The 12,203-nt window shown below is 39.1% G+C and overlaps 1 protein-coding gene across 3 annotated transcripts in view; it reads left to right on the forward strand.

Moving 5' to 3' along the window:
- The window catches only part of LOC119655243 (acyl-CoA:lysophosphatidylglycerol acyltransferase 1-like), a 30,520-nt gene that overhangs the window by 3,135 nt on the left and 15,182 nt on the right, over positions 1–12,203 (forward strand). For all 3 annotated transcript variants that reach the window (XM_038061029.1, XM_038061030.1, XM_038061031.1), the window contains exon 2: positions 9,709–9,866. In XM_038061029.1, coding sequence (XP_037916957.1) covers positions 9,853–9,866 — 14 coding nt within the window. In that variant the 5' untranslated portion in view covers positions 9,709–9,852. The remainder of the gene's footprint in view (positions 1–9,708; positions 9,867–12,203) is intronic.

Raw genomic sequence — 12,203 nt, forward strand, 5'->3', positions numbered from 1 at the left:
TATAAGTTGAGACTGAAACATACGATCACAACACTGACAAAGGGACACTTGTAGCACAGATTGTCTTGTCAAATCGCCGTATAGTATGACCTAATTCGATAAGTACAACACAAGATATGTTTAAGTGTCGCCATCTATTTACAAAATACGACATTTCTTTTCCCCCAACCCAATATTTAAATCGCTCAGTTCTGGGTTACTGCCATTGCCAGAACTGAGCGATTTAAATATCTCGAGGGGCAGGTTACTGCCATTGCCAGAACTCAGCGATTTAAATATCTCAAGTCAATGCTATCAGCCAATGGAGAACTGCGTAATGAAATTGCTTCAAGCATTAACGAAACCTAGATGAACTGGCATTCCACAGCTGGTGGAACAACCAAAAGGCCGAAACAACGGTGGCTTGATACGCTGGATGGGGATTTAAAGGCCTCGCGATTACATCCTAATCAGGCATTTGATAAAATAAAATGACGAAATCGATCACGACGAGCCGACCCCGCTTGTGAACGGGACAAAGGCTGAAGAAAAAGAAAAAGATGTGAGGAACGACGAGTGCACGACAGCTCCGTATCACATAGCTAAAAATTCCATTGCCCTCTTTTTTTAGAAATGGATTTAAATAAATCATTTGATGGAAACCCCTGTATGGATAATAGTCGACCTCATACGCTTCACATTCTGAGTTTAATATTATTAGCAAATGCCAAGAATGTAGGTTACATTCAAATACAAAAAAAAGCTAGGGAGAATTAGATTCTTCTTGAATGAAATTTTAATATTTCACTCGAATGTTAATTATGACGTCAGCATCTTATTTGTCTGGCTTAGGATGCTGTTAATTCGTACGAAATTGATAAGTTTGAACTGCTGTAACTTTGACACTAATAGCTGGATTTTCATGAAACTTGGCATGTGTATGAACGAGGCTGTCCTCTATGGCGGTGCAATTTACAACTCTTAGGGTGAACTTAATGGGAGTTTTTTAGTCAATTTCTAAAAGTTGATAATATACTATTAGTAAATTTATTTGAGCAGATATCGGAATGGGACATCTCTCGAAGATTAGATTTCACATAAGTGTTTTACACAAAACCTTAAAAATGGCGGCAAATAAGTTCTTCATAAATGCGACTTTAATATTTCAGTCGAATGTCAATTATTCCCGTTAATTATGACGTGAGCATCTTATTTGCATTGCTTTTGAAGCAGTTAATTCGCGCGAAAAGTTTGAACTGCTATAACTTTGGCGTTAATGGCCAGATTTCCGTGAAATTTACCACGTATATACGAAATATTGTCCTCTATGCTGGTGCAAAATTCGAAAGTCCTAGGAATTTAAGGGGAGTTTTCAGTAAATTTCTAAAAGTTAGTAATATACTATTAGTAAGTTTATGTGAGCAGATATCGGAGTGGGGCATATTTTGAGGCATAGATTTCATCTAAGCGCATCATTCTGTTTTTTTTTTCGGATTTTTAGGCTGGGTAGTTTCCGAAAATGAGTCCTGTCTCACTTTAAGTGCGTACATTTTGACTCCTTACTCAATTTGCAATTCACGCCAAAACTAATGTCAGTTTCGGAAAGTACAAATCGAGACCTTTCTTTTGACACCCCATATCCGGTGAATTTGTTGAATCCCCCCTTTGCATATATGGGGAGCCCTCCTTTAAAATCCACCTAAATTTATGCCACTCGTTGTATATGTGGGATTCCATAGTTCCCATCTGTCCGCCAAATTTCGTTCGGTTCGGTTTAGTCGTTTTGGAGAAAAGTGCGTGTGAAAGACAGACAGACATTGAATCGATTTTAATAAGGTTTTGTTGTACACAAAACCTTAAAAAAGTAGTTGTGTAATATACCTGGGCAACAAGTTACAGCTTCAGGAAAAACGGCACCTGGAATAGATGGAGGAATGGGTGCTTTGTGTAGGATTAGATTATGCAGCCTGTTAGTTTATTCTATGTCTGCACCTTCGTTTATGTGGAAAATTTCTTCCTATTCGTTTTTTTCAGGGTTTGTAATTCCACAGATGATATGTTTCCATCGTGAGAGTGCGGGGCAGTTTAGTATGTTTCGTCCTTTTCATTACAGAAGCATCTTTTTGGGTCTCCATTATACATCACCATCGTGTGTAGATGTCTTCAGTAGTCAGTTATTAGACCTAAAAGTATCCATATTTCCAAGTTACGGGGTGTTTTAGTTGTTTTTATTTGCTGTCTGTTCTGTAGTATTCAGAGAAGATTCTCCTTCTTCTGTGGCGATACAATTCGATGTTTTCCCTTGGTCTTTCGAATCCTTCGTCTCAAACTTTTCTCGGTCGAGTAACCGCGTTCTCCAATTTCGAAAACTGAGCAGTGTGTAACTTACGTGGTCCATTGATTCCTCCATCTACTTTCGGGTTTTCCAGGTGGTCGTTTACCTTCCATTTTGCCTTTGAGTATATACAGTGTGTTCAGGAGGTAATCAGGATTTAAATCCTCTAGTATAAAAGCAAGATCGCAATTGCATTTTGATTTCAGTCCTTGTTAAAATCAGAAGTAGCTAGCTATTTGAAGAGAATGAGCGCAAAGGACAAGAAATGCTTTGAAGCGGTATTGTTCGTCGGTCAAAATGAGCCTGGTTCAAGTAGCGAGATACCTAAGATTTACCAGGATATTCGTAGCGAAATTGGTCAAAAGCTTTGAAACTGATGACAATGTCGATGATTTACTTAGAAAAGGGTCAAGCTGAGATGTCACTCATGCACAGTGCAGGGGTGTAATCGCCTTGTTCACGAAGCTCCCAATATTACCTTTGTGTAAGCAGGGGAAAGATTACGGAAAAAGAACACTAAGGTGTCATTAAACGCAATCAGGTAAAGACCTAGAAGATCCTACATTTTTTACAAAAGTACGATGAGAATATTTGCACTGCCAGCGAAGCACTTAAAAAAAGATGCAGGTTAGGCCAAGAAATACATCGTGATTGGAGCAATGTAATATTTACGGCGAATCGACTTTCACAATTAGTAATTGCTGGAAACCGGCTTGATAAAAACCCTTAGCTCGTAAACGTTTTTTGGTACCTTTAACCCGTAAAGGTGGGTCCTTTTTGTCCTGATGTTTATAAACGTTTTAAGAATGCTGTAAAATATCCGGAAAAATTTAGGAAAGTGCTCAAGACTTCTAATTTAAAGAATCGCAAGTTTTTCAACAATTACTATAAATGAAGTAACTCAGTTAAAATATTGTGAAGGTTTTGTTTGCAAAACAAATCCTTATTAAAATCGATTCAATGTCTATCTGTCTGCCTGTCATTAAATTTGAAGAGAAGCTGGGAACTGTGAACGCCCAGACACGCAGTGAGTGATATCCTTCTACGTTAAGATTAAGGGGGGTCCCCATACATGCAAAAGGGGGGTGTAAAATTTGTTTTTCACCGAATATAGTCATGTTGCGTATCAAATGAAAGGTTTTCGAAGCCGGTCTTAGTTTTAACAATTGTTAGAAAGGCAGGGAGTGGGAAGGATCGAAAGTGATAGTTTCTTTAAGGGACCCATTCTCAGAAACTACCCAACCAAAAAATCTGGAAAAGGTTATGAACCTGCCTCTATATGGTGTCCAGGCCTCAAAATACTCTCCGTTCAAAATTGACTTTACCGTGTAAATTTACTGCAACTATCAATATCACACTAAAGTGAGTAGCCTTGCTAAATGCATGTATTATACATAATGGGCTATGCACAAATGGGATAGTTCTCCACTCAAATATATTCACAGAAGAAGCAAACAAAACCTTTTACACCTGAAGCGCCGAACTTCCGGTTTCCCTACTTGTTTTTATTTAAATTATAATTTCTAGACGAATAGTGATGTCAAATAATTGATACATGACTTTTGAAGGGGGAGGTGTTGCTTTCGTGAGAAGAATGTAGCATGAAATTATCAAGAAAAAAATTGCCAAAAAAATTTCGTGAAAATTGCCTTCGAAGCTGTAAAAAATATATAACTCTCCAAAATGTGCTAATGTTATTAATGGAAAGTCAACTTTCACGCGTAATAATGATTTTTTATTGCAAAAAAGTTACATATTTCGAAATAGAAATTTTTAAACTTATACAAAAAAGTCACGAGAAGCACATTCTGCATTTCGCGCAGCAAATGTTAGTTTTACGATCTTTGCCTGTCGGGCAAAAAAACATTGCTTTCTCTTCTTCAACTTATTCGAACCGACCTCTACATCAGTTACATCGTTGTTGCCAAGCACATCGTGGATATTCTCTAATAGCAATTTATGAATTCTAGGCTGTGTCGCGCCCCCTTCGAGATGCGGTTAACGCAAGGTTTTTCACTAATGCCTGCCTGCCTAAACTGTCATTTTTTTCCGGAGATTGTACAATATACACGAATTGGCGCCTGCTTGATCAATCATTCACAAAAAAATGCATCGACCATCGGTTGCTTCGTCGAACACACGTGTAGTTTTGACAAAAAGAAAGCAAAATATTATCTCAGTCATATCCATATCTGGTTGTATCAATCGAAGAATTACATTTGAAAGATTGCGGAATTTCACGCTTATTTTTTCGGATCGTATCAGTTATGGTCAATCCAGGACTTTTCTTCATCTTGTTGAACAGTTCGATAGATGTGAACCAGTTGTCTCATAAGGTATTTCGAAGAGTGTCATGAATCGACTCAGTCCTATAAACGCTTTCGATTCATCGTTAGAATTCATAAAGATGTGGATTCATTAGTATTCGGTTGGGCAGCTAAGTATCTCTTAGTTTCAGCGTTTGTGTTTTTTAAAATTATCTCCAAAATATCATGCGTATACAACGCGCTCCAAGCTTCTACTGGTGTACGCGAGGTGGCAGCATAACCAACTACTTGAGGCAAAATTTCTGTTACCGTTGATCGGCGTCCTCTTACTTTGGCTTTGCGGGATTCCGTCTTCTTGTTGGAGCATTATGCTGGTCGTTTACGTTTTCGTCCGTGTCGTTATCGTCCGCTTCTTCAGATTTTATATCGGAGACACTTCGGAATTGCAGCTGCCATTTTCTACAGCATCAATTTCGTCTTCACTGTTTTCGCCTCCAAATAATTTACGTTTCCCGAGGACGCAATATGCGAAGAACTTATTCGCCCGACCGCCGCTCTATTTTCTCCGAAGAGTCTGCTAAAATAATTTCGTATTTTACTGTGTGCATTTTCGCTCACAATAAACGTTCGAAAACGAAATTTGAAAAAAAATTTTGCTTACACACGTTCCCCGTAAACGTGGTTCTTTTCCCAAACGAAATTTGACTTGTCTGCCACTGTGGTTATCTTGACATGAGCGAATGCTCAGTACCGGTGACTTTTTTACACAGCGGCAGTGACGACCTCTCGACGCGAATCCAAAAATTACAGCTAAATTTTATTTTCGGCTGGACACAAACAACCCAGGTTCACGGGCTAAGGGTTAAACATCCAGCAAAGGTCCATGTTTACAGATGCTTCTCTCAACAAGCATTGGGTACACCAGAAATCTCGGCGCAAAGTTTATAATGAAATTATAGCAGAGAGACAACAATCCCAAACATCCCAGTCGATTGTGTACCCATTGGAAAGGGGAAAACGGCATCATTACATTAGATTGACCGGCTCAAAGTTCAGAAGTCAATCCGATTGAAAATGTTTGAGCGTTGATGAAGCTTAAGTTAAGAGGGTAGAAGATAAAAACATTATCTGGAAGTAACGTTGAAACGAATGTGGAGACAGTTTAGTAATGATTATAAAGAAAATTTTGTGCAAAGTATGGAGAAAAAGTGTGAAGCCATTATTCGTAGTGAGGGAGATGGGACGCGATATTGATGTAATGGCAAAAAACCTTTATATAGTAATAATAATAATAATAATAATCGTTGGCGCAACAATCCATGTTGGATCAGGGCCTTGAAGTGTGTTAGAGTACTTCATTCAAGACCGTAACGGTACACTAGGAGGCAATGTGGTCGGCATTGCGCTCGCCCGAGATTATTACCCTGATTTGACTCAGGTACTCATTCACAGCTGCGTCGACTGGTATCCGACGTCAAATCACGATACAAATTCCACTGCCACCAGTGAGATTTGAACCGCGACCTTCCGTACGACAGCCTTGTGCTCTAACCACTCAGCTATCCGGACACTCTTATTATTATATAGTACTTTATTATTATATAGTACTTTAATAAAATGTAAAATTTGCAACAGAATTTCTTGTTCTAACCTGAATTCTGTTATACCGTTAGCGGGTACTTGTAATGTATTTCAGCTCTCCCCAGGATTTCCTGAGACGCATGCCTACTGTTTTGCGTCAAGTGTCCTTGGGGCGACACACTCGTTAGCCATCTTGGGAGAGTGGATTCCACTGCATGACGTAGCCAGCAATGGAATTCTTGCCCCTACTTAATGTGTGACCTATCCACTGTCACTTTTGCCCTTTTCGATCACAATGCGTACGAGTGCCAGGTTTGTGTGTTCTTCGTTTGTAATAGTATCAGGCCAGCGTACTTCGATGATACGACGGACGTAGACAGGTGTTGACGAAGAAGAGTTTTTGAATAATAGTGGGAGTCACTTTTAACGTACTTCACCTATATAGCAACACAGAAAGAACACTAGCATAGAACAGTGTCAACTTGATGTTGGTGCTGAGATAACTGCATTTCCAGATTTTAGAGAAGGCAGTGAAAACTGATCTAGCGCTATTAATGTGTCGGGCAACATTCAATTCGGTGCCACGGTCCCCAGATATACAAATTGATTAACGCCTTCCATGCCCATTACTGCAGATAGAGACAGAGTGTTGATCCGTCATACTAAGAACTTGATTTTGTCTGTGTTTATCTTCACTTCGACTTTACTTGCTTCACTTTCCAAATCTACAGCCATTTGGTGTATGGCTCGATGAGAGATCAAACAGATGGCATCAGCGTAGTCGAGGTGTTTGAGGAAAGATGTCATAGTCCATTGAACTCCTTCACGTTTTTTGGAGAAGACAGACCTTTACCTCGGTGCAGGAAGTGACATTTTCCGTCATCATATGTCGTTCTGATATAAGCTGCAAGATTTTTCGGAATGCGCCTCCTGCGTAGAGTACGCCAGATGAACTCCCTGTTCACACTATCGAGAGCTTTCTCGAAATCGATGAAGGTCAAGTGAATCGAAGATCTAAATTCCGTGCACTGTTTCAAAATGACCCGTAGGGTGTTGACAGTCAATGCAGGAAGATCAAATGAGTATCATCCACTCCAATTTATTCAATATTTAGATCAAGTTCGCAAGTTTGCAGTTGTCTCTATTTGCTCTGTTGTTATAACTGAATGAAATCCAATCGGACCTGGTTAGCCAATCTTATTTCTGAACCTGGAAAGTTAGTCCATAAAGGTTTTATTGGGTTTCTTTTCCAGTTTTCGTTTCTCAACAGGATTAGCTGTATCTCTAAATAGAGTGGTCTGGAGGCGCATTCCTTTTCGAAGTGTTTTCATTAAAATTTTGTTTAAGAATTGAGGGATTCCTAAGTCCGCCATGCACTTAATAGCGGACCCGATCAATTGGAAAGCAACATGTTTTTGCGGTTGTGGTCCACGGATCCCTCATCATACAAAATATAAGATTTGCGGTTTCGTCCAGGGCAGACGCTGCTTCACCTCTGCTCTGGGAGCAGCGTGAACGATGTGGTTACAAGGTGGTATTTGCTCTTTTTTATTAATTCAAAAACGCGTCATGTGTATGAATTATAACGAACACAAATCCGCCTTTTAAAATTTTTAGGCCTAAGCCGGCCGATGCTTAGGAATCCTTCAATTCTTAAACAAAATTTTATTTTAGCCTACTGGGTAAGTGTTCGGAAATAGTCGGCGTGTCATACGAGTTGATGATGACCTTGTTTCCATGCGAATAAATTTATGCTTTAAACGCGATTGCTTATCAGATTATAGCACAGAGTACTTTTGAGGCGATTTGAACGCTTAGGTCAAAATGTCCAGTTTATATCGCCGAATTTTTCACTCAAGTTGGAGAAAATGATCATTCCAGGAGCCTTCGATATCATTGTCGGGGAGTGGTTGCAGATTCCAGAAACCAAATCTAACCGTTTTCGATAGCCAAAGGTCGTAGTCGGGAGATTACTATTGACGTAGATAGCAATGAAGTTTCGAAGGTTGCAGGTTGTTGCCCACAAGTTTCTATCCCTTATAGTTGCCTTTTACTTTGTTTGTATTCTTAAACCTTAGCTCGATGAGCTAGCAAGAACTGAAGTTGCATTTTTGTGCTTCCTGCTGTCGTAAATAGTAAAATAATCCTTGAACATATGAAAGGAACACCTCGAAAGGCTTCTCAGCATAGAGCAGGCTAATTTCTGCTCTGGGCCTGACCAGATCAGACCTCTGCAAATCATTTTAGATTCCGGTTTTACATGCTTTTCACAGACTTCGAGAAAGCTTTTGACAGGGATTTTTACCCACTAAAATCGCTGACTACATGGCGACTTCATGTGATCAACCTCTGCACTAGATATTTTAGACCAGTGAAATTATGAGGATATATACTCCGGATCCTCCAGGACTCCAACATAGTTAAGACTATTAGATGAAATGAACAATTTAAACATCCAACTAAACATTGAAAGATGGGAAAATTTTACATTTGATTTTAGGTTGATGCGAGGTGTTGGCTTTTCCCAAGACGCATACCAAATTACCTGTTCAGTTTATGCTCGCAGTCGGGATCTGCGGGAACTATTCCAGTGGTGTTCTTGGAAATTCTCCGGAAAATTACTGGGTACTTGCAATTTGTTTCGTTATACTTTGGAGTCGCCTTTAGAATATCTTAATTTCTCCAAGGCTTGCAGCGTTCGCGGAAGGTAAGGGAAGCGGACAACCTTTTGTTATAGTAGCTCCTTTAGTCATTCCGTGACATGTGTTTATGGATTTTTATTAATTTTATTCAGCGACATTGTAAAGCCAAGTCTAGCTTTTAGTGAAGCATAAGTACTTTTTGGGTACATATGGATGATAACAACAATACCATCAAGATCCCAGCATTGTAGACGCAGATAATCGATTTGCCTTTGAACACCGCAGCCTGAGGGGTTCGAAATTTACTATCTCGAGCAAACAACCCTCTTCATTTTTTCAACACATATACAAGCATTCTTATTCCGCTAATTGTAGGACGTCACAAACGTCATTAGCGTTACCTTTAAATTGTTATGAATAGCTGACATTATTTCATTTACCTACAGTAGGGTATCGACGATATATGCTACATATCTATCTCTGTTCATGTCATGTTTTAAAATAAATTGAATTCCCCGTAATGTTAATTTCACATTGCAACTTAGAGATTTAACGACTTGAACGAATTTCAAGATTGGCTCGAGTCCAAGCACATCAATGTAGAGTGTGAAATGAGCACCTCTAATGACCATATGAGAGAAGCTTCGAATATATCACCAAAAATTTTAAGACAATTAGAGAAGTTGGAATGTCCACAAAGATATGGGAATATTTTCTGAAAACATATGATATTCACTTGCTCATAAATTTGAAAGGAAATTGATTCGACTTCAGTTCTATGACCTTGTTTTGAAGTTGGTTTCGTTCTCTACTAGAAATTTCTTTCAGTTTTAACTGCGTTTGTAGATCTCTGATAATAACGTTTCTATAATTCTAACGAATATTTATCTTTTTTTCATTTCAGGTTGTTATATATTAGTTATTTTATATTGTTGTTATTAAAGATGAAATGGAGGATCACAGGTGTGTGACATTCTACGTTGATGAAGCGACTCTTGATTAACCGTAAATTATTATAAACGATAGTAGCTTGAAGGCAGAATATAACATGGCGTCTTTAACGTAAGTATTCCTTAAAAAGGTCTATCTACTGTAAATATAGATATGTTAATAAGAAGTTTGAAGTAAATAAAATTCATCATAATCATCGAATCAGAACTAGATAGTGGTCATGATTTGTCTATTGAAATACGAAGGTTCTTGCAGTGTTACTATGTTGTTAAATTTAATGGGAAATGCGAGCCGGCTTGTTGAGAGCGGAAGGAAAAGAGGGTGGGTCGTATTGAAACTTTCGCTGATTGGAATCGGTCAATTTATTCTTAGATACTCGGTATATTAAATGAAATGTATTCTTTTCTTTCTTTTTCTTCAATAGCTCAACTTGGTTCTTGTACACCAGAAGTAGTATTCACCTATCTGCAAACACCACGTCTCATATGTTTCAGAGAATTTCAGCACTAAAGCCAGCTTAACAATATTTGGTATCCCAAATAATATGAATGCCGTCTTGCATGTATAGAAAATTCGATTGAATATCAATGTTGTATATTGGCTGGCATACCATCAACACTGTCCATTCTCAGTGAATTCAGTGGCATTAATATCAGCAGGTGGTGAATTAACTGTGGAAGGTAGAGGAACATTGAATCAACTGTATTGAGATTAAGTTTTCGGAAAAATTAAAAAAATATCACGCAAACTCATTTTATAAATCATCTAAGTAACATTACCCCCATTCACACTTCGAAACGATTACCATCATATCCCTCGATGTTGATCGATTTATTCTAGAGGGTTAGTTATCACCCTATTTTCGTCCCCATTGTAGTCGAGGGTACTGCCTAGAGATGCTGTTATTAGAAAATTTCATTTGAGAAATAGTTTTCCCTGTTTGCTTTCAACAAATTTATTTTTGAGGGAATTGTCAATCTTATCCAAATTTCGTTCCTAATTTTGCGGTACGTGGAGTCGGAACGAAGTACATTGCCGGTTATTTACCGATGTGAGAAGGAGTGGAAGAGATGCGTGTGTATGTTTATTGTCAACGCACCTAATGGTTGAACATGAACTAAAAGTAGTTATGTAGTGTGTTGGGGAGTGGTCAAAAGATTATCCCGGTGGGTCAGAGTCAACTTAGAAGGGAAGGGCGAAATTGACCGTGGAGTGTTGCGACACGCGGTTGACGCTTCTTTGCTAGCTAGGCTCGAGAATGTCGGGGTCACTTTAAAAAACTTCACGTATGCTTAAATCGACGCGTGCGCCCGCACCGGGAACTAAAAATCAAACAAACATTGGAATATCGCGTGAACTTATCGAAAGAAAACACACGACCTAAAACTCGAAATAAAAAAAACCCGTACGACCGGGTGTGGGCCCGAGCTCCGTGATCGAGAGGAGAAATCCACGTCAAATCACATCTTCCATCGTTGTGTCTCCTGGATCAGATATTCATGAGACGATGTCTTTGGGGTTCGCACTCCCCAGGCTATAATATTGGTAGATATCTCTTTCCCTAAGTATTCCTACAAAGCTTCTGCTAAACTTACAGATGATTAAAATGCCATCCCGACCCCAAAATTTACCCAAAACCCATACACAGAAGCAAAAACTTGTTTGGCTCGGATTAATCTACTTTCGCCCCGACGCCATCCATGCGTCAAGAACCCTTGCCTGTCCTGCTGCGTCGACTGAGGTGTACGCCCTAACATTTCTTCGAGGCTTTGAATTCAATGGTTTGGTGCCAAAAGCTGCATAGAAAACGAATGCAGCAAAAATGGCTAAAAACTTCTCTATTTTGATAGCCTACACTTTCAATATGGTGTTGACATCGCCATCTATATAGATATATATCAGCTGATGCAGGATTTATCACGATGTATCAACGAACGTCTCATTTCCAAAATTTACCGCAGTGTCGTCCGCCCTGTCCCCTTATATGGTTCTGGGTTTTGGCCGACTGTAAGGGCCAATGAACAGCGCTTCACGGTAATTTAGACGCATCATAATCGCATCCGAAATGAGGATATCCGCGACATGTAATACGCGTTGAAGACAATTCACTTTCCAAAATTGGTCTAAACATCAAAGTCGATGGGAAACTACCAAAACGCCGATCGAAACAACGATGGCTTGGTACCCTGGATAGTAAGTGGAGAGTCTCGTGAATTTATTCGGGACAAAGGCTGAAGGGGAAGAAGAAAGTAGGGCCCTTCTTGGGCACCATTTGGAATTACTAAGTGAGTTTATTCGATGACACGTGCGGGACTGAAGTGTTCAGAAGACTTCCAATAATATCTTTAAAGATTGTGCTCGTGAGAACTGAGAAAAAGAAAACAAGCTAATTGATATCAGGTGAGAACATACGTTTTCAAATAAAAAAAGTTGCTGATAACTTGGTAA

The sequence above is a fragment of the Hermetia illucens genome, chromosome 4 (genome assembly GCF_905115235.1).
Source record: "Hermetia illucens chromosome 4, iHerIll2.2.curated.20191125, whole genome shotgun sequence".
In the NCBI taxonomy this organism is placed as follows: Eukaryota; Metazoa; Arthropoda; class Insecta; order Diptera; family Stratiomyidae; genus Hermetia; species Hermetia illucens.